The sequence below is a fragment of the Aphelocoma coerulescens genome, chromosome 5, assembly GCF_041296385.1.
Source record: "Aphelocoma coerulescens isolate FSJ_1873_10779 chromosome 5, UR_Acoe_1.0, whole genome shotgun sequence".
NCBI lineage: Eukaryota > Metazoa > Chordata > Aves > Passeriformes > Corvidae > Aphelocoma > Aphelocoma coerulescens.
In genome coordinates, this window is record NC_091019.1 from 12,299,067 (window position 1) to 12,322,875 (window position 23,809).

At 41.6% G+C, this 23,809-nt stretch overlaps 1 protein-coding gene across 3 annotated transcripts in view; it reads right to left on the bottom strand.

Moving 5' to 3' along the window:
* The window catches only part of FAR1 (fatty acyl-CoA reductase 1), a 37,306-nt gene extending 20,711 nt beyond the window's left edge, over positions 1-16,595 (bottom strand). The window contains exons 1-3 of one of the 3 annotated variants that reach the window (XM_069016575.1): positions 16,515-16,595; positions 5,126-5,320; positions 1,271-1,446 (exon numbers count right to left, since the gene is read on the bottom strand). In XM_069016575.1, coding sequence (XP_068872676.1) covers positions 1,271-1,446; positions 5,126-5,314 — 365 coding nt within the window. In that variant the 5' untranslated portion in view covers positions 5,315-5,320; positions 16,515-16,595. Of the gene's footprint in view, positions 1-1,270; positions 1,447-5,125; positions 5,321-6,861; positions 6,923-9,888; positions 9,909-16,514 lie in introns of those variants that run through there. The other 2 variants (XM_069016577.1, XM_069016576.1) reach the window with 2 other exon arrangements.
* Between the last annotated feature and the right edge of the window lie 7,214 nt (positions 16,596-23,809).

The following is a 23,809-nucleotide window of genomic DNA, read 5'->3' on the forward strand; positions in this document are numbered from 1 at the left end:
TGCTAAATGCCTCAGTGCTGGGTTTATAGAGCATCCCTGAATTCTCTACCCTACCCCAGCATGGACACTGCCCTAATTTTCTGCTTTGAACAATACAGCACAGTCCTGACCTAGAACACTTCTCAATGTTCAGGACAATTCTCCTTTTACCCTTTCCTTACCAGCACCCTTTGATTTCCTCAACCTAAATCCCAATCCTATGTTTTCCATGAAATATGAAGGAAATAATGCAAGACAACACCGAGCTGCCACAAGATACATCTGAACTTCAATCTGAGTTAGGTCAACAACCTGGAAGGCTTAGTGGGCTATAGGAAGTTAGAGACTGCCATCTTCTTGCAGGATAGCACACGGCTCATACAGGATGGAAGGAAGGGAAAGAAAAGGCAAACCACCAAGAACCACACTTCAGCTTCACTGCTGCTCATTAGAGCATTTCAGGACACTATAGCAGAGTAGGTGTAACTCTACAATTCCCAGCAGATAACAGCTTGCTGACCAGCCCCTATGATTATTTTATAGTTTAGATCTTCTCTCCAGCCTACAGACTTCCTGTGGGCACCAGTTTCCTTGTACACAGTGTACTAATGAAGCAAGTTTCAAGAGTACAGCTAAGTAACACTTCAAAGTTCATTGCAACAAAAGCGTTACATTAACAACAACAAAATCAGTATCCCCCAAACAATCACTAAGTTCCAGCCTGCTTTATCTCACATTACTGAAGCTGGGGACAGGAAAGGGGACCATTATCCCGAAGCAATTAACATCAATGGTAACTCATTAGTTTGCTACCTCTTTCAACAAGCCAAAGGAAGGAGCTCATAACCACAACTGTGTGCACCACTCTTCCCACTTCTTGTTTTCATCTCTCTCCCAGTGCATCTACTTCTCCCTACTTCTCCCAATGCAAATCTCCATTATTAATAAGGGGCTTTTAAAAGACAGGAAGAAAAGCTGAGCTGTATTTCACCACCCATTTTTCTTATCAGTTTAGAGAGCAAGCACTAGAACTTCCCACACACAACTTTTCTCACAAAACTCTATCCTCTGAAAACCTGTATTCCCTTTCTAACAAGGAAGGCTAAAGGAATAATTTGTGCTGCCCTTTATACATCAGGAGAAAAAGTCCAACACTACTAGGGAGCACAGTACATACAGCTACACCGTATTTGTATTCTTTCTACCCATCTTTGCAACACTGTGCAGACACCTGATTCACCCCCTCCCTTTGAGCACTATTGGTTTACAGCACCAGGAATTTTAGACTCACCTTAGTGTTTCATTGAATCTGATTGTAGCAGCACAATGAAATATAATATTAATGCATTCTATGAGTTTTTCCTTGATTGCTTCACTAAGATCCAGTTCAGGCTGTGTAAGTTCACTCATAACTACTATTATTTTTGCCTTGAAGTCTGGTTGCTCTTCTCTCAACCTATCAAAGAGCTGTCAAAAATAACAGGACTATAAACTCAGTGAAGGTAAGGGAAACATTTCACTTAAGTGAAGAAAAATCCCACATTCTTTGTCTATACCTCCTAATTTTTCAAGAGCATCAGGAAGTTAGAAAAGTGCATTAGCAATACCATAAGGACATGTTACAGACTTTTCATGAACATACTCAGTGATGAAGTTGTGCACACTTTATCCCACACAGTGAAAGCAGCATTGCACGTGTTGTACAGAAGGTAAGGAGACTTCAATTTGCACTTTATATTAATACTCATCCTAATCCTTAAAACCAAATCTTTGTCAATATCAGAAGGAAGAAGGAATGGTCTCTATTAGATACTCAAAGCAATTTTAAGTAGCATTCTGTATACTGTAAGCTCTTTTTTTTCCAACATAAGGAAATGGAACAATCTACCCACTTCCCAAGCTTGACAATAGCTATTCAAATTCTTATAAAAGTCAGCTGGATTTTAGGCTTAGAAAACTTGTATTAAGATTAACAAATTTCCAGTGATTTAAGAAATGTTATCATCAAATTATGCCAGTCTTTGAGAACGTCCAGATTACTAAAAAAATAAACCACACCACAACAAGAAAACATTTCTCTGGTTAGTTAAAAGAAAAAACCATGTTACCATGTTAGAACATCTGATTAAGTTTTAGCAAATTGGTGTTCAACAATTCCCACTGAAATAAAGCTCACCCACATTATATTCCATCATGAATTCTCTTCATAAATAGCTGGGTTCTAACCATGTGGCTTAACACACAGATCAAAATTCTTGCCTCATCTTATTTACACTCATTAGTATGCAACTTTTCCTGAGCAACACAGCACTGTGGGAATAAAACACACTTGAAAGTTGCACCAGGAAAGACCCTTCTTAACTGTCCAGGGGCCAATATCTTGCAACTGCTTCAACACCAGTCAATTATATTGTATTAAAATCACAGCAGTACTTTCTTTTTCCCCCTCCAAGCATGCAGTTATACCAAATGCAAATAGTCAAAAGACATTTCCTTACAGAATGACATTAATTAACTTTAAACTATAAATTAAGTCACCTAAAGACGCAGTTTCACAACACTTCTGGCAATGTAAGTTTATATTTCTCCCCCAGAGACTGGTCCCTCTCCTAATTTCTTTACGTCTGTTGCTTCTCCAACACTAGCAATAGCAAGTAGCCCCGGAGCTGTGTGAGCAAAGCAGCTGCAGGTCCAGCTCTCTTTTTTTAGAGATGTTTTTTCAGCCCAGACATGAGCTAATGCAGCTCCCTGTGCGGCCACCTGAAGTTGCAGGGCTAATTCTACAGTGAGAACAGGGGACATCTCCACTTACAGAGGCCTTGACTGGACTTCCCAAAGATGAAACTTCACTTTATAGGACAAAGCTGCCAAGACAGCATTTAAAACCTCTGCAACTCTTAGGGGTACAGTCCTTACCTAAGGGCAGGAAACTCTGTGTGATTTTGAAAAATAAGCCTGCTGTTTTTAGTTGGAATGATGGCACCTTCCTCCAGGGAACTGAAGCAACCACCTGTTAACCATATCAATGTGTGATACTGCATTATAACAGAAAAGTGGTACCATGGATGAGCTCTTAAAGAGCCAGTTTTTATTTTTCCTATGTTCATTGCATCTGTTCTACCCCTTTTCACATACGCAGTCATACACTATTCCTACACACCTCTCACTAGCACTGACACCAGTACTAAGGAGAATACCCAGAGTGCATGCAGAACATATGGCAAATTAACAGAGGAATTAGATATCTCACGTCCAAACGAACCAGAAACCTCAACTTTTTTTGCTATTTGTAGCTCAGTTTAGTTCACATTTATTTTATTTATTACTACATTCACCCATTTAGATTTCAAACTCTTCAAGAAACAGAATGTTCAAGCATCTGTAGAACACTTAATGAGTCCATCCAAATTGTGAAGAATTACTGGCAGTGCCCTTGCAACTGGACAGCTTAAGACAATAGATCTTATTAACATTTTCTTAGACTTTTGGAAGAATCTTGATGACATCAAAGCCACTTAAACAATGGAGTTTCAATCTTGTCTAATCATTTGATGGAGACAGAACAAACACCTACATCCCTAATCTACATCTCTGCATAGATGAGCAACTCCATCCCTGTATGTTCCTGCCTCAAGCAGTAACTCTGCTTACCAGGACTTCTGCTGTGAACCTGCAATAAGTGCTCACCATCAGATTTTTACCTCAACAGGAGCTGGCATAGACTACAAGCAGACTTTGACTCAAATTTAAAACCTTTTTACAACAGGTTTCCTAAAAGCCACACTGAGCCTTAGAGCTTACTGAAGTTTAACTCAGTCCACACTAGTGCTACTGCTCTCTCTGCCCAAATACTCTCCACTTTTCTTTGGGTAATAATGTATACAAAAAGTGGATTGAGAAACTTTTCTTTTTTCATCTTAGAGCTTAGTCTGGAGATCTTTTCCTTGTTTCAGGGCAGTGATAAACTGAGGGTTTAACATAGTGAGAATGTGCAACTGAATTTTAAGACAGAACCCCACTGTAACTCATTCTGTTGTGTTCTGTGACATTGCACAGGACTGCAGGAAGATGCTTTTGAGCAATGAGCTACAGTTTTGACTGGTTACAGAAAAAAATTAACTGGGTACACAGCCATTCTCATATTTGCTGTAATCCCAGCTAGCCAGAGATGTAGAAATCCATTGTCTTGCTTGAAACAACTTACCCCTCCTAGCCTAAGTGCATTCCTAGCTCCTTATTGATTCCCCTTTAGCACCTTCTAAGAACACACTTTGTACAGATTACATTGCATCTCAGTAACAAAATCAAACTGCTGACACCTGTGCTCCATAACGGAAAGGCCTAGACAGAAATAAACAAACTGCTTTAGCAAAGTTCATGCTGGAAATCTCTCCAAATCCTGTTCATCCTTCCCATCATGAACAGGATCCTCTCTCGGAGAAAGATGGGCAAACAGAGATGGATGGATCATTCTACACTTAGTAAGAATGCCCAGCCTAGCTCACCAGAATGTTAAGGTAATTAGTCTTTTCAGGAGCAAAGTATTTGACCCAGCATACCCAGAAAATCATTCAGAGCCACTTGGGTAATTCCACAGCACAGACTTTCAGTGCCTTTCTAGTTGTCACAGGCTGTCCAACAGAAATCTGTAGCAATCTACTAAGCCAGACATTTCTGTTCCACCTACAAACGTAAGTTCCTGTTGAGATGACACATTCTTGTTTACTGGTAGATCCAATAGCACATTGCAGGAAAAAAGAGAAGGCACAGGGATAAAAAGTGACTTGCTTGAGATCTTGAAGAGTCTCAATCCATCGTACAACTCCCAGTCCACCACCTCTCGTACTTGATTTTACATTCTCTTAACAAGCTCTAACACAGGTTTTTACTTCTCATTTCTGCATTACAGCTGAACATCCTCCTCCTGAATTAAATACAGGATAATTTTCAACTACTGGCTTTGCTAGAGACTAAAAGCTTGCAGCAGCTATGGAAGCACTGCCAGGTCTTAGATTTTGTATTTCTGTTAGAACAAAAAAAACCCATTTAACAATAACACTTTGCTTTAGACAAACTGAAGCTGTTCTCAAAATGGGAACATTATAATGAAGGACAAAAATGAACTTTGTGAGCATATGACACATACCTTAGAGCTGGTAATTTCTTCTATACGTTCTTCAGGTGTCTGGCTTGCTTTGTTTCTTACCAGTACATACACTGCTTTCACTTTAGGACAGGACCTGAGCAGCTTTTCCAAAAGCACTTTTCCCATGAAGCCTGTAGCCCCTGTCAGGAGGACGTTTTTGCCTTCATAGTATTCAGGAATGGAAACCATTGTGACCTTTACAAAAGTTAAAAACAAAAAGTATGTTAAAGACCTTCCAGGAGCTCAGATTTTCAGAAGATTGAATAGCTGTATATGTGCTGTTTATGTCCCATACCTGAAAGAAATGTTTAACAGATTTTTTTTACCTATGACCAGTACCTGAAGATCTCTTTTTTTCACAACATTCCAAAAGACTCCCATAGGGTCACTACAGTAATTCCACATCTTCTTGTAAACTGCCCCTGTGAACAGTGTTTTAAGGACTGAGACACCCACTCAGCCAGGAAAGTAGCTCAACTTCAGTCTATTTTTACCTCTGTGTGCCTGGTCCTTTACCACTCCAAGCAGCTGATCCATGTAAACTAGACGTCATACCATTAAAATGTAATCACAAGTGGATCCTTCAAACCCATTGACAGAAGACAGGGAGCCAAGCATCCCAATTGCTGGCCCTGGAATTTTGTCTGTGCCAGCAGAGCCCCCTGTCACTGTTAGGCTGAGCCTTCTTACCAATTATAATAGGCCAGAGAGAAGGTTGAGTTAGTTGCTTGGTATGGGATCTGCTGGTTTTATATTGATTACAGAAAATCCATACAGATCCACAGGCAAGAGTTTTCTAACTTCTTCATCCATTGATGTCATCAGAGAGAAAAACAACCCCAAACAACAAAGTCATTAGAATTCTCAACCAACTAAGATTTCAGTTAGCCACAAATATACTTCCTAAAAAATGAAGGGTAAGGGATTATTACTTAAATTCAGCACAAATCTCAGAAGTATTTTAGGTTTTGCTTCAGTTAGTAAGTTAACTATATGACCCGTGATTCTTTCCCCTCCCTTAATCAACCACTTGGAAATGATGCCATTCTTGCTAACAGAAACTGGAACACTTTCTAAGGACAAATACACTGGTATGTCTCACAATAATGTGAGAACATGACCTTTAGGATCTCTAGGACTCAATCACATCATCCAGAGCTGCCATTCTGCTAAGTCAGATATATCAGCATCTTTACTGTAACCTTTAACCAGCTTACGTTCACCATATAAGAATGCAGCATTATGGATACACTTCCACCATGTTTTACCAATATTTCCGATTAGACTTACAAAAATCCTAAGCTGATATAATGAATGTCGAATTACAGTCCTCTACAGCAGCTCCACGCAAACTGTTATGACCTAAACACTCCCAAAAGGGATGACAGAGAGTCACAAAATGTTCTTAGCTGGAAGGGACACACAAGGATCATCCAGCTCTCAAGTGAATGGCCCATAAGGGGACTGACCCCACAGCCTTGGTGTTACCAGCATCACGCTCTGACCAGCTGGGCTCATCTCAGGGATAGATTCCATAAAACCATGACATTAAAAAAACAACAAAACTGAGTATCTTTAGACACAGATGGAACATTTCTTAGGCAAATAAGGATTACAACACTGAATACCTTAACAAGGTGAGAACCGTTCTTCACCTGCCACCCAAGAATAAAGGTGCAACTTCTAAATACACTCAGTTCTTTCAAGACAGCAAGATACTGCAAGCAGGGACTTACCAGGGAATACACAGAATGTATGTTAGGAGTGAACAGCTACAGGCTAATTTGTCCTTTTTACCTGAAAAGTAAGTAAATACCTATTTATCCACCATATCAAAGCAGTTGTGTTCTGCTCTTCATGTGCTCGTACCTCAACAGTCTCTAAACAAGTTCCAAATGATTACGCGCTAGAAATGAGTCACTACCTGCATAAGTCCTGGTTTCACACATCTGGGTACCAAGTCCTAGGTCAGATACTCCAAATTCTTATTCTGACTCCCTTCTTTGAGAAGTAAAGCATCCAACAACTGATAATGGGACACAGTAGCAAGTTTAGAGCAGGACAAGCACTATTATTTCCACTGGCCATAGTATATCATCCAGAATTGTTTCTTTGAAGGTGAAGGGAAAAAGCTATTTACATTAAACCACTTTTACCACACAGTTATGAGACTCTAATGCAAATCTGAAAGCACACCTCCTGCCATAAAGCATGGAGAGCAAGACACAGCATGCTTATGAGTCATTTCTCCCTGTTCAATTAAGATACGGGTCTGTTGTCTTTACCATGGCTCAAAGTCACAATTAATGCTATTCAAGTATGTCTGTCTTCCTCATAACTTCTGTTTGCCTGGTCTTGCTGTCCTGGGTTGAGGGGTATTCTATTACCATCCTCATGAGCTGTTGAAATCAGGTGGGGCAGTGTTTCCTTGCCTCCTCCCCCCAGACTATCTTTCTGTTAATGGCCCATCATTGTCCTGCTGCATGACTCAGAGATAACTCCCTCCAGACTATCTTCTGTTAACGAGCCTAATCAACACTTGGCCTCATGACTCATTACCCCATTGTGAGATGCTCCACCCAGAGGGAGGATCCAAGCATCCCATCGTGGATATAACTGGGACTCTGAGCACCAAAGGGGGGCTCCACTGGATTTCCAGAGGACAGGAGCTACACAGCCACCGCTGGATTTTCTGAGGAAGAGCAGACCCCTTCTACTACAGGATCACCACTTCAGAGGATTGCAGCCACCATTCCACCAGACTGCTACCACTACCCTGCCTAACAGGGACTCAGGTTGTATCTTGACTCTGTCAGTGTTTTCTTTTACTTTCTTTTCCTTTTCTTTAATTTCCATTAAATTGTTATTCTGATTTGGTGCCTCTCACTGGTTTGTTTTCAAACTAGCACACTTGCATACACCATTCAACTCCATTTCCTCCAAAAGATCTGCATGATTTCTCCCACATATAGGATAAGATTTCAGTTCCCTCAAAGAGGGAGGCAAAAACTCATGCAATAATTACTGCAGCAATTTTGTCACTAAGATTCAGTTTTGTCATGGTTCCTACATAACCTTCTTACTAATTTACCTAACTAGCCATAATTACTATTTTTTACACCTTGAGACTCTATGAGGGTATCTAATACTATCCATTCACCTGTCCCTCCTCAAAGAAAGGCTTAATCCTGCTTCTGACACAATGCCACAACCTCAGCCTGCAAACCTGCTCACATGGGCAGTCTTTGGCTACATCCACACAGGAACCTTGGACAACACCCAGTACATGGCTATGGTCCAACATCTGTTTCTGAAAGCTAAAGCAATGAAAAGTTATGCTGCCAGTGGAAATATCTGTGTTGCTCTAGTTCAGCTTTTTAAGTAACTGCAAAATCTGACAATATTTAGGCTCATGTGATGTAAAGAAAACTGGAACAGAATGGATCAAAGCTTCCTGCCTCACTTATTTCTGATCATATTCCTTTGCATAAGATGCAGGTATCAGAACACCAGACCTACAAAACATCAACATCCAGAGCCATGATGAAGCATAATGATGAAATGGGTTCAATTAGAAAACCAGGAACATCCATAAATACTCACATTCCCACCTGGGAGGCAGCAACACTTAGATGTTTGCAGGCTATTATTTTATCTTTTTTTTTTTAAGAATTGAGAAATGCTTCCTTTAAGAAACTCTCAATCCTATTTCCCTTTACCCTGTTCTCCAACAACTAGACTTTGGTAGACCTTATTCACAGCAACTTTCCACATTGAGTTTGTCTTCTACTTCCATTACTCTAGAAGACTCCAGCTAGAAAACACAATTGGTGACCTTTTTCAGAAGTACGCATTGCTGTCAACATTGCAGAAGTAAACACTGGGAGTGTGAGGGAACTATCTAGAAGCACCAAGTTGGATTTAAAGGGTAAAAACCATGTATGGAATCTAGGTGTGAACAATCAAAGTCTGAAACCAGCAGCCTATGCTATGCTCCATTAGAAAGAAAGGCTATCTCAGCCACAGGGAAAGGAAAGAATGTTCCCATTCTCCACCTACCTTTCCCTGCCTTCTCCAAGAATGCATCTCCACATGCCAGTTAACATAGCACCACTGGCAACTCCTAATTTCAAACTCGGAAGGGTCTTAGCTCACAGGTATAATACATTACTTTTTAAAGTTCTTTATGGCAGCAAATTACTGAAGAATCACAGAATTGTTAGGATTGGAAGAACTATTTTACAATTCTGTTTTTAAATAAAACTGTCAAGAAATACATGTAGTTCCTATCAGAGATTTAGTTTGTCCTCTAACGCATAACAAGCTGGTGCAGGTGCAAAAAAAAAAAAATCTACCTTGCAAGACAACACAACAAAACCAAATTTAACATTTAAAGTGATTGCTGACACTTAACAACCTTAATCTATCCATATTAGAGTACATCCTGTATGTTTACAATAGCTGTTAACCAGCAATACATATTGTCACCAGTTACCCAATGATTTGTTCACAGCTAACTTCCCAAACATACACAGGTAACACCTACCAAACACAAAACTGTCTAATGCACACTGTGGAATATCTAAATCCCCATATCATCGACGCTTTTTTGAGCTAATAAGCAATAACAGTCTAGAATAAAGATATCTGACAGTTGTAAGGCTTAATAAGAGTTCTGTAAAGAATTCTTGCTCTGGAACAGAAATTATCAAAATTCCCACATTACCCATAGGTATAAACAGCCTTTGCTAGAGGAATCTTACGTGAAGCTGCTACAGAGCAATTGCTGCTGGGATCCTTCTGAATTCACAGGTCCAGGGCTAAGCCCACGGTGACACTTTGTAGATATGCTTATGTGAAGGTTGCTGTCCTCTGATAAATCAAGAGTTCATAAGCACTTCAGGAAAAAAAATAAAAACCACCACCAAACCAACACTCCAGGATCCTAGCCAACATTCCCCATCTCGTAAAAAATCCTCGTGTCCAAGGCTGAGCAAGTGCTATTATGGAGCAAACAACAGCAGCTCTGTTTGCCTCCAGAGCTACTGCAGCAATATTTAACTCACAGCTTCAGAGGCCTCTGATTCTCAAAACAAGGACAATTCTGTTTTTAACAGGAAAATGATCAGTTCCCAGATTTGTCCAAACACGGATCAAGATGCTTAAAGATGTGCTTTCCAAGTGCCAGGAAAGCCTGCTGCAGTTCCACTGAATGTTTAAATGCTAAATCCAGCAACTAGAGAGTGTGCATGTGTGTCCTTGTTAGAGATTAAATGGTCTGTCTTCTAGTTTATCACTGACAAACATTAGGTCAACAGCATGCTCCCTCCAAATTCAATCCTATCAAGATTATCGCTCACAGGAAATAGAAAATGTGCATTTCCCAACCTCTCAAACGTCAGCAACAAGCCACAAAGTTCTGCAAAAATACAGCCCAACAAACTAATTTTCCCCTTTCCTCTGACAGCTTGAATCCAGAACTAGCAGGAGTAAAAAGCAGAAAAAGTAAAGTGATAGGAGCATTTTTTTAATGTATATTCAGAAGACAAAATTCAACCAGATATCAAATCTGAGTGCACCAAGTATTTTTAAACACCACACACACACCCCACTGCATCCACACCAGACAAAAATCATTACAGAAGTCACTCATACAGAGCTCCAATTGCCACATTGCAAGGACACCACAGCTAGCCAAAAAAAATAAATCTCTGGGAACTGGAGAGATTGGAGAGACTCAGGCAACAAAGGAAGTAATATTTAACTCATCTAAACAAGGTTACTGCCAGAAAGACAAGTCTGGGTCATGTCATATCATATCATCATGTCTCACTTCGTCTGTGCCTTGTTTCCACAAAAGCAAATCAATGAATGCTATCAGCAAAAGGCCCACATTTTCAAGCACCACAAGGGCCAATGCCCTACCCTACATGGCCAATACCTAGCCAGCATATCTCCAAAGGATAGTCTATTTGTCTTCGTGGTCCAAGGTTATATCCACTGGGAAACCTTATCTGTGAAAGATATGGCTTTAAAAGATGAGTAGAGACTGTAAACTGCTTTGAGTGCAAGTTAACCTTAAAGCATACCTATTCCAAACTTCACAATCACGTGGAAGACTTGGCATTCTTCCCTCAACTAGCAGAAAGACAGGCTTATCCATATTTTAGATTTCACCAGCATTCTTATCTACACTCTGTAAGGTCATTTTCTTTACTAGCTGTAAGCCAGGGACCAAGGAAATGTAGCACACCTCCAGGAGCTGGAAAACATATAGCCAGGCTTGGAAACTGATTAGAGCAACTAAGAACTATCAGAATGGGCCCACTAATTCCACATGAGCTAGCCAGTCTTTGGCTTGGCCCTGGTAATATGCCAGACCTCAAGTGTCTCACTACACACCTTCCACACAATAATGGGGATGGACTCAGGGTAATACTGTGTTGTCTACATGTGAAATACAACAAAACTAAATCAATCTGAAATGCCAGGCTCAAGCCACAACTGCAGTATAAATGCTACCAGAAGACACAAAACTCTATGTAGAATATGGCAAACCTGGGGCTGACACTTGGTGTATTAAGAGAATTTCTGGAAAATAACAAGGCATTTCAAACTAGTTGAGCATCTTCAGGATTGAACACTATAAAGAGACTTCTCTACTAACAATGAAGAGATTTGTCCACTTTAAATCATTTATCTAATGAAACACAATACCAGTTAGAGTAACCAATATAGCTAGGCCAAAGTTTACATAGCTGAGTGTATAGCCCTATGTACAAAAATAAAGTAGACTTGCTTTTCAAAACCAGTTCTCCTCACTATTCTTAACCACTGAAATATGCTAGATACTGAAAGCTTGTCCTAGAGTGTGTGTTCCTCAAGCTACATTCTTCCTGGATGTATTACTACCTCTGGCAGCATATGCATTCAAGGTAAAGAGCATTATTAAATTGATTTAGGTGAGACTTAGCTAATACTGCATATGCTCTTTTTACAGCACTACAGCACATTAACATCAAAATTCAGATTGATACCGGACAGGGAAGTAGCTCTGTCGCTTTCTTCTAGATGACAGTGATAAAACCCAAGTACAGTATTCACTCAATTACTTTGGGAAGATGGTGAATTGGGACCAACTGACCCATGGCCACCCAATAATTTATTAGCAGAATTCAGCCCAACTCACCAACTACTTGACTGAAGACACCCTTGTGAAGTAAGATACTCTGAAGTGAGGGCTGTGCTCACAATCATGGAGTATTTAACCTCTCTTAATCCTTTAGTCTTATGGAGCAGAACCTGATTTCATTGTGGATCACTGTTGAGTTGATCTCAGCAGAATTCTGTCATCAGAGGTATTCAGTGCATGTGGTTACACAGATACTTCTTAAGCATGTGTTCACACAGCTTTCTTCAGCCAAAATTCTGATTTCACTACAAATTTTCACTTACTTGTGGTTCTACTCAGAGGGACTCTGTAAGGATGACTTTGAAATTACTTCTCCATAAGTAATCTGTGCACAAAGCACATACTAGGGAAGTCCCTTGCTGTGCTGTAACTGTTTCTTTTACAGTCAGTCCTTCCTCTGAAAATGAATTAAAACAAAGTAAAAGGTTTTTGCTATCCCTTTATAATTAGGTTATAAATTGGTATTTTTCTAAATTGTTTACTGTTTGAGCTTAGTCATTAAGTACACATTGAAGGAAAAAAAAATAGTCTCTTTTGGTGTAGTTGAACTCATTTCTCCAAATTGCACAGAAGGCACAGATCAGATCAGAAATTGAGCTATTCCAGGAAAGCATATTAAGAATACTTACTATACTCCATCTCCAGTTCACATGAAAACACATTTAATACACATGCAGGGAGATTTTAAACAAGTTCTAGGAAATCAAGAGGCAGGCAGATTCAAGATTTGCTGAACAGAAGCTGAGTTCCAGGTCATTTTATCTAATTTAATTAGAAATCTGCATTAGAAATCTCACTTGCACTTTTGGTTATGAAAGGATTACAAGATAAAGCCTCGCTGTTTATCAGGGTGGTTGCATAAATCACAGCTCTTACTTTGCATAAATCATTACTCTTGAGTTACCCCTGAAAGGAGAACAGAACCTGTCTGCAGGACGTACCTACAACATAATGAACAGAGCAGCACTCGCAGCTGACTCTCCATCACTCAATTGTTATTCACTGCCTTAGGAAAACATGCCAAAGGCAGCACTTCAGCTGTCACAAGAGCATGCTGATATCCAGCCCTGGTTATCAGTAGGAGAAGCTTCAGCAGCAGCAGGATTATTGCTCCAGTTGCTACTGTGATATTGTCAGAGGGGGAAAGCCAAAAATCAAGTAAATGGAAGAGGGTGGGGGAACAAACAACATCCAAGTGCTCATCAGTTTGTCAAGTTTCGGTGATAAGAGACAAATCTTGGCAATTAAAACCCAGATTCACCTTTCTCATATTGATCAGACAAGACAAGGATAACTACCCAAAAACTGCACCTGCAATTATGTTCTGTTCAAACTTATTATTCACAAAGCAATTACAACTGGAATACTTAATCAAGAACAAAAAGCCCACCTCTTATTCTTCTCATATTTTAAATCATAGAGAAGGCTGGAATCACATTTTACAATAGCCATTACACGACGAATTTGAAGTCATAGGAATCAACACTTCCAGACTCCTTCCATACTTTCCCATCTTCTACAGTTAAAAATGGTATTGTCTCTTCTATTATGTTCCTGCAGAAATCCACAATAATTCTTTCGAAACCTAACAATTACTCATTTATCTGACAGCTGCTCTACCAAGTTGTATTTGAAACCTAATCACCTTCTAAAGAAAAAACCACACCAGTCTACCTTTGCTTTCTTCCAATGGTAGAACAAACTACCACCAAAAAAATAAAAGCCCATTCCCACAATTTTCTTATCTTTAAAAGTGACCTAAACACATACTTGAAGCAAGTTGTACCAAGAGATTGCCTACCTGTCTCCCAAAACAGGATGCTCGAAGCCTCCCTCCTCCTCTGGCTTGAGAGGACAGAGCTATTTACTCGGCAGGACAGGCGATACTGATCCTGCAGACGCCAAGAGCTCCAATCTTAAATCCTATTTATGCTGATGGATGTCTTCTTCAGATCTGTCAATTACGCCTATTGCACAAGGAACTCTTACAAATCTACAAACATCACGCTGAACAATGACATGGAAAGGTGTGATGGAGTGTGCACACAGCTACCAACACCAAGGGCAGCTTAGCAACATCTGCTAAAAGCACAGCCTTTGAAACCACACCCAAGGGGACCCAAAAAAATAAAAAGAAAAAAAAAAAAGAAAAAAAAGGAATATCTAGTTTATTCAGATAGACAAGATTTGTTACTACAGTTTGCAGCTTCCAAACTTTGCAAGCGTTGAGGCTAAACAAAGCAGGGCTGGAAGACTTATTACTGCAAGGCTTGGAATCAACACCCTGGATGTGCATGATGGTACTTACCAAGCCCAGACACCCAATGTTTACATAATGCAAGTTCTTCACACAACATACCAAACTAACCAAGCACAATTTTTGGTGATATTGGCTCCTTTTCAGAATTTTTGGTTTGCCACTCAGCAGCTCTGCTTCCTGTAGACAAGTAAGAGGCAAACTACACTGAACATCCTCAAACACTGAATATTTTGTGACAAAAAAACTAAACACACACAATTTCTGGCTGGAGAAGCCAACCAAGCTTGCAGTCACAGCAACAATTCAGCCGTGTCTTCAACAACATCCAGGACCTTCTCTGGCACTCACTTAACCCTTCTAAATGGCCGTATAACCATTTTAGTTTATTGCACATCACTTCCAAGCACCGGAAGCAACAACGCTTGTGAGGAACTACAAGTTCCTCCAAGAGCTAAAACTCAGAAACAGGATGATGACAGAGAACCCTTTGCTTTGTAGCAGCCAAAAGGAGATTCAGTTTGGTTTTTCAGGAGCTAAGAGGCTGTATTGATGGTTACAGTTTTGCTTCAATGTTAAATTTTATCGACAAGTATCAGCTGCTGTAGATGACTACGATGTGGACAGGCTGGGGTATTTGTAACTGTAAGAAGGAGTATCCAAAACCTAAAGCTCCACTTAATTTAGAACAATTCCCCCAATGCGCTTTTGTTGTTAAAATTCTGTTTAGTAAAGCTTCACTATACCTACAGTCCAGCAATAAAGACAAAGTACTTGCAGTAAAAAGTTAGAGATCTATATCAGTGATTACTTTACAGCTCTGCAACAGACGGGTAAAAAAACCCAAAACATAGTAACATAACCTGTAGAGTTAATCTTTCCTATCTATCTGTAGGAGGCTTTCAGTGGGGAAATGCCTGAATTTAAAGGCATCTATATGTGAGTGGAAGGTGCAAAAACAGGGTAGAGAAGCTGAAGGGTGAAGATCCTATAAATATACCTAGTATATAACTTCCAAATTGCTGAAATAATGGTATCTTAGTTAAGAAGCACAGGCATGATACACAATAGAAGTTGGGGATCAAGAAATTCTAACCCGCTGCAGTACAGATGGATGTCACAGATAGTAAAACTCCTACATGCTCCACATCTTAATTATTACCGAAAGAGTTATTAAAATATAAAAAAGAAGTTTCAGTTGCTAAAGCCCTGAAGTAGGTTAAATGAAATTAAAGGTTTCTATTTTCATGGGATTCAAGCTGATTTCGATTACAAGCTCGCTACCAACCAATGTATCTCTGTAATTAGCCACACTTTAAACTTCACTCAGGGAAATTTTGTTTAGTGCCCACGCGGCTCCTGCTCCACGAGGACCGCGAGCCTCTCCCCAGGACACAGGCGAAGGAAGGGCTCGCCCTGCTCCTCACGGAGGGCTCCCTGCGCACAGACCCGCGGAGCCGGGGATGCGGGCACGGCCCAGGCCGGCTCTCCCCACACACGCTCCCTGCTCTGAGCGGGAGAGGGACCCGTGGCCTTTCCTGCGCTCCCGTTCCCTGCGCCGGCCGCGGCGGCGCGGGCTCTGCCCGAGGGGAGCGGCCGGGGCGCTGCGGCCGCGGGAAGCCGGAGCCGCCGGGCAGGCAGGGCCGGGGGCGCCGCCGCTCGCCGCAGGCCCGCCCAGCGCCGAGGGGGATGGCGGTACCCCGGCCCGGGCCCTGCGGCGGGCGGAGCGGGGGCGTTGGGCCTCGCCCACGCTCCCCGCTTCGCTGAGCATCGACAGCGGCTGCCGCGCTCCGCCGGCCCGGCCGCCACCACGACGCGCCTCGAAGCTCCCCGGCGCCCTCCATCCTTCCCTCCCCGAAGGGCTCGGCCACCCCCTCCCCTTCTGCCCCCCTCCCCGCCCGGGGACAGGGCGGGCGCGGCCGAGCGCCAGCCGCCGGTACCTGCTGCGGGCGGTCGCGGCGCGGCCCCGGCGCTGCCCGGCCCCGGCTGTGCCCGCCCGGCGCTCGCCGCCCCGAGGGTCCCGCACGGCGGCCCCGTACCACCGCTCCCGTTGGCCGCTGCGCGCGCGCTCCCCGCACGCCCATTGGCCGCTCGCGCCGCCGCTCGCGGGACGGGGGCGGCGCGGATTGGCGGGCTGCCGGCGGCCCCGCCCCCCAGCGGCTCGCGGGGGGCCGCGCGCTCCCCCCTCACACGCGGCTCCCGTCCCGAGCGCGGCCTGGGCGGGGCGAAGCGGCTGCTCCGCCGCCCCGGGAGGGTCCGCGGGTGCGTCCGCGTCCCGAGCGCTGGGGGCTGCCGCCGCCAACCAGCGCGGGTCCAAAGCATCCCCGAGCTCCAAAGCCGGCCCTCGGAGCACGAACCCACCGGGCCGCAGCAGCAACACCGCGGGACTTGGAGCAGCCTGAGCCCGCGCGGCAAATGCGGCAGGGCGCCATGTCAATGGCAAAGAATCGTGGAATCACGGAGTCCTGGAATCCCCAAGGCTGGAGGAGGCCTTTGGGGCCATCAAGCCCAACCAACAGCCCAGCACTGCCCCTGTAACCCCCAAAGCGCTGAACTCAGTGTCCATATCATCAGACTGCTATTAATAGACGCCGTATTTGCGTGCAAAAGTCACTGCGCTCCACTTTCCTCACCGTTTGTTACCAAACAGTGCAACGTGATGCCCTGGTGCTGTGGTGCCATGATGCCATGCCCTGCCACCGTATGCCATTGGTTTCACAACTAAATATTGCACAGATGGACATGCATCAGCTGAAAAAAAAAAAGGCATTTGAAAGTTAGGAAACACCCTATGTAAACTTATGCAACCTGTACTATCCAGATTACTGTACAAATAAGGTATTATATGAGAATTGTTGTAAGCACAGTCTTGGCTTGTGCAAGGGCAGGTTGGTTTTTCAGAACAGTTTCTGCCTGACCCAGGCCATGAGAACGGGAGCTCTGCTCAGATCCTCCAAAGCAGCTCAATGATTATTTATGCTCATTTTTAGATGTGTGTTCTCATGATTTATCTACTCCATACTAGTTACACCTGATACCTAGGTACTTCTTGACAGAGTACTTAGAATCACGTAACTGTAAACTCTTTATCATAACTGTTTAGTGGACAGTTTTTCACAGACTATCCCTTGAAAAACACCTGCTCACTGAAGCTGAGGCATCATCCCAATCATTCAGCCATATAGGAAAACCAGCTCAGGCAGGACAAAGATTTGAGCCTGAATCTCCCACAGCCCTGTTGAAATGTTTTAACATTTTATTGTATCCTGTTACACACCAAGGGTTCCTTTTTTGTTCTGTTGAAATCCTCATATGTGGTAGGCAGCCCTACAGACTGTGGGGTAAGGCTTTTCCATTTCAGACTCCCAAGAAGAGAAGAGTCCATTGCAGCACAGACACAGAATTGCAGTCAGCGCATGTGATCTCTTAAGAAAATATATTTTTTTTAGATCTCTAGTTGGTATATGCAAATTAAAGTTTCTCAGATTACTGCAGCAGTTAAATTTAGGTGCATTTTTCAGAAGTCGCTTAGTAAAATGTGTCTGTGACACCAAATGGAAGTCACAGGGAATATCCCAGCAATATGTCAGTGTGGGAGCAACAGTGTCATTTATCCAGTCTCATTTTTGAAAACAGCTAAAAAATGGTGGGGGTTTAAACTTTGTCTCTAATAAATACCATATCCTCTGATTGTTGCAATTCATTAATGATAAGTTATAATGCAGTGACAGTGGATTAACTGGTGCTCTCAGTATAAATGGTTGTTAATAATAATAATAACAGCAATAATAAAGCAATTGGTATCAGAACACAGCAAAGTATCACAAAATTTCAGATGCTGTCAGAGCATAAAATAAATAACATATTCCAAGCACACTGCCATCAGTTAGTGTTGATCATCAGTGCAAGATACAACTCTGTCCTGTGAGTTCTAAAATCCAGCCTGCTGCAATGTGCTTTTATCTGCCTGGATCAGTCTCACACTGTACTAGGACAAAATGTCTTGACAAAGCAGGGTGTCACAGTGATACAGCAGAAGCTCACAATGCTGTACAACTTTTTCAGGATCTCAGGAGCCTCAGAAATTGTGGGAATACTGTGTGAGATGATGATCAGATTTTTTTTCAAGATTACTCTTTTAAAGTCACAATTAATTTATCTCTCCTAAATTATTTGTCATCAGGAAAACATCATAGTGACATAGTGTCATGATGTATTTGCATTTTAATGTAGTAACATATGGTTACTTCTCAAAGAACCTACCAAACTGGTTATTCAAGGTAGCATTGTGAATTTTTCATCACAGGAAAGAGAAGATATCAACACCAATGTGGCCTAGTCCAGGAACGCTGAATAAATTATTTAAAAAAACCAAAAACCAACCCTATTTGAAACTCTATTTCCCAACACAAAGAGATAGCGAGACACAAGGTTATGGAAATCTGTAGGTAAATAACTGCAAGTGCTTGCAAGGCGAAATCTTGGTTTGTTACCCATGAGAGTGCAACAAACCTAAATGCTCACTATCAGGGGAAAATAAAAGAGATTTGTGTCATATCTTTAAATTGATCCACTTCTCTAAGCAATACTAGGAAGTTAATTCACAGGAACCTTTTAGAGCTTTCCAGATTGCTTCATTACATCTCTCCAATTTTAAGCAAGGCCAACAATTGTAACAATTTTGTGTATTTTCTTGACCAGCTCATAGAAATCTTTAATTTACATCCCCTGCCTGGACAAGGTTCCCCAATCTCCTCGCTTTGGAGGCTGAAAGAGGTGTCACTGGCAGAGGTGTGAGAGGACGAGTGCCAGACCCAAACCATCGAGTATCAGTAGGAGTTACAGCCATGCTACCGGAGCACCGTGTTCACGTAGAAACTTTGTTTCTCTGTGTATAACTTCATCACTTTATACAAATATATATACTATGCACCTATATATACACTACATACCTCAGAAATAGAACTGGTTTTATGCAAACCACAGTTGTGTTTCTTTGTTTCAGTCACCTGCGGACACATGCTGAAGTGGTTTTTTATTATAAACCAAGGCACGTATTTACCACGGTCCAGCTACTTGTGAAAGCTGTAGGGATGCTTACTTCAATTCCTTGCTAAATGCAACCCATTTAAGTCAAAGAGTAGTCAAGAGAAATGTCACTGTCTGTGCTCCCAGAATAAAGGGCACAGGCAGATTCTTTTTACCAAGCTTAGACTCCTGTAATATTTCATTTATGCTCACACTGGAAGGGGCTAACAGCCACATGGAAAGAAGGTGTTGATAAAGGATGTATTTGTGATGTAAGGACCATTAACAGCTCTTGTCCTCAAGCTACAGTGCACTCCAGACACAGTAATATGGGCTGGAATTTGCAAACTTACTGCTGTACAGGATGCAGTGAGAAAGAAACAGTCCTACAGAAGCTCAAAACCTGTCTCGATGTGAGCAGTAACTAACACAGTTAAAGCTTATTTGTTTTCTAATTTGAGGTACTATGGTTCAAAGATAAGGGTCTGACCAAAACTAGTTAAACCAGTTTAGGAAAAGTCCAGGAACTTATTTTTAGCTGTGGATTAAAGCTGATTAGTGCATTTAAAGGTATCTTTGGATTCAAAACAGAGCAAACACCTCATGAGAGGAAATTTGTGATTTTACTCTCCAAAGAGCCGATACAGTTTTTTGTCAAGTGCCTCTTTTGTCTTTTACTAATGAATTAAGTGATTGAGGATACTTATTTGGTGATCGAAGTGGGTCTTGAATTCAGTCCTGAATATACTGCATGTTAGCTGTCAGTGTACAAACAGAATGGGTAATAAATATATTGTTTGCAATTGAATGCATTCTGCTACCTTTTCTATGTTTTCCATCATAATGTGCTAATTCTTTGGGGTTTGGGAGCAACTGTTAGGATTACAATGTATATTCAGTAAAGATTACTGAATCATAGAATGGAATGGGCCTCTGGAGATTGTCTAGTCCACCCTCCCTGCTCAAAGCAGGGCCACCTAGAGCAGGTTCCTCAGGGCTGTGTCCAGCTGGGCTTTGAGTAGCCAAGGACAGAAACTCTATACCCATTCTGGGCAACCTGTGCCAGTGTTTGACCTCCTTCACAATAATAAAAAAGGTTTTTTCTTTTGTTTAAGTGGAAATTCCATATTTCTCTTTTTAGCCTCCTATCCTATCACTGGACACTGCTGACGAAAGTGTGTCTCTGCTTTCCCCTGAGCAGGTATTTATACACACAGCTCACAGTGTGCTGATCACCTGCATCCCCAGGGCCTTTCCCACAAAGCTGCTTTCCACCCACTTCGTCCCCACTCTGTACTGGTGCATTGGGTTTCTCCTCCCCAGTGCAGGGCTCGGCAATTCCTTTGTTGAACTTTACAAGGTTCCTGTTGGCTGATTGTTGTCTTTGCCTGCTTGACTACACATAAACATTATTTCTACTTTTGCATCTTTGCCATGTCACTTAGAAGCAGCAGAAATACCTGCCATGAGATCTGAATATGAAACTTCATTTCATACTATTTATTTTGAAAAAAAAATTAAAACACTTCTTAACTGTACTGGCCACTGTGCCAACTCTGTCAGCTTAATATTAATGATATTTACCTTTGATATTTCCTCTTTTCTTTTTCATTTCCTTTTGGCATATCAATACACTTAATTAAACTTCACTACACTGAGTATATTGATAAACATGTGGGTGATAGGAACAGTTGCTAGGAAAGGCTGATATCCATGAGGATGGCTGCAGAGGGAAGTGGTCCTTTAGAAGAATGACGGAAGTTTAGTTATAACTTGATCATGTGAGGCTTGGCTCATCACTTCTTTTAAAAATGGGGCTGTTTGGGTCATATGGATAAAATAAAACAGTTTATAAAGAACAAATTTTTGTACAGGATAGACTTCTTGAAAGAAACCAGATACTGAGAATGTGAAAGTTGTTGCTCAATTAGAAACAGCAGACTGACTGAAAAAAAGTATCAGACAGGTAGCTCTGTGAGGAGCAGAGGATTAAGGGAGCTGAATGGGCTCATGGTGTTCAGCTGTCCCAGGTGCGGGGTCACAGAAGTCCCTTTGTAAAATGACCATGTGTGATTTTTAACACAGCTGTACTTTGCTTCTTCTAACCTTCTTTTAATTGTCCTCCAATTTTCAGTCTAAATGCATTTGCCAATATACCCCTTTTTTTCTCTGCCAGCACTTGCCTTTTTAGCCATCAAACCACTCCTGCAGTAATACATTTGTAAAGCACAATCTTATCCCATTTCAGCTTTCATTTTACAGGGCTAGAAGAGCCATGATCTGCAAATTTTCTCTTCTGTAACGAATTCTTTTCTTATCCATTCCAAGTGCCCATCTTTGCATGTTTTTCAGATTAGATTCATAATTTTATACAATATTCAAGGTAAAATTTCACTGAGATCTTACATGGCAGAAATATTTTCATACTTCTACTGACAACAGATCTCTTGATGGCAACTTGGGCTTATATTTATTTTTGTCATAGCTACCTCATGTCAGCAGTTCATAAAAAGTGTGATTTTGAAGAGTATATTTTGGGTTCCTCTTCTGTCATGTCAAACTGAGGCTCTAGCATATAGTGGTGCTATTTGTTCCCAAGCACAAAAAATTTGTATATAAATAAAATTTCTTCTCATTTCTAGCAGTCTAGGCTGTAGGCTCTTTTTGTTCTGATTGGTAGTCATTAGTTATTTGTGTTAATGATGTTTCGTAACTTTATTAGTGAATTTTCATTACCACGTATCCACATGTCAACATTAGCTATTTCCTTTTATGTCAACTCATTTCATGCTTCACTTTGCCTCTTTATTCTATTTATTAGTTTTCCTGTATCAAAATATTGAAATCTGCTTCTTCTTTCTTTTGCTTAGTAACTACATAATACACCCCAAGGTTTAATACCTTTGAATTCATGGTCAGTTCTCCCTTCTATTTCTGTTTTAGTTACTCCTTTCTTGCAAAAACTCAGTAATTTGTCCTCAAGCACTGATGACACACAATCACATCTGGCTCACAAAAACAAGGGTGATCATTTCTCCCTCTGTATAACTATGTAAACTTAACAAGTTTCTTGTTGCTCATGTTGATTGCTTCACAATTTTTCCTGTTCTATTAAACAGTTTAATAATATACTTTAATATAAGCAGAACATCCTGCCTCAATGATGTTTTCTCCAAAGAATTTCTCTTGAGCTTTCTGATTTTGTAGGTTCAAAGTTATTAATGTATTTCTCATGTTTGCTCTGTTCAAAGGGAGCCATTTCATGCTTTCACCTGTGAAATAATCCCTTCCTCAGACATAATCACTGTTTCAAAAGTTGTCAGTGTTTTTACCTTTTATCCTTTTGATAATGTTGCGTTATATTCATTGCAACTTGCATGACAGGGGCAGATCAGAAGCCTGAAGCAATCTGTGATAAGGCCCCTCTTTATCAAAGGAAGATGCAGAAGCAAGAACAGGGCACTGTTCTGCTGCCTGGGGTCTCCATCCCCACAGTGACCACGCTCTCAAGAATGGGTTGCTGTACTGGAAGAACTGGGACAGAATTATGTGTGCTTGTATCACATGAGAGGGATGGGTGAAGCCAAGCTCTGGAGCTGATGATCCATGTCACAGTGATAAGTTCATGCCAGCGACCTAAAAGACTGTGTCTGCTGTGGATGCCTGTAGCAGGGCAATCCAGAATCTAAGAGACACCAGCAAAGGCTGAGAAAGAGAGCAGAGAATTGGAATGCCTCATTTTTTGTAGCCTGTATTGAATGAAAACTTGGTAAAAACCCCCTCCTGCTTGTTTGATTGGCCCCGGGGACAGACTGGGTGGGACCTTTGAGTGCATGCAAGGTATATTGGCTGGCCACCAATTTGCTCATGCAGTGCTACTGCCTGTGCAAACCCTGCCTGCTGGGATAGCTGAGAGAGCTGTGCCTTTGTGATCAGGAACGTTACTTCTTCACAGCCCTGAACTAATTGCTGTTGCTAATTGCCCCATGCTTTCCACCTTAGAGTAATTTCAAAAAATATTGCACTTATTTTGGTTTTTACTCAGGTGATACAAGGAGCTGCTGGTCCTGGTTGTGGTGAGGAGAAAGTTAAAGACAAACCCTTGCAGAGTTATCTGGGTTTTTCTGTGTTTTCTGAACTTGGAAAGATAGCTCAATGTGGCAAAAGCAAGTAGATAAAGAGCCAAGAAAGAAAAGTAATTAAAGAA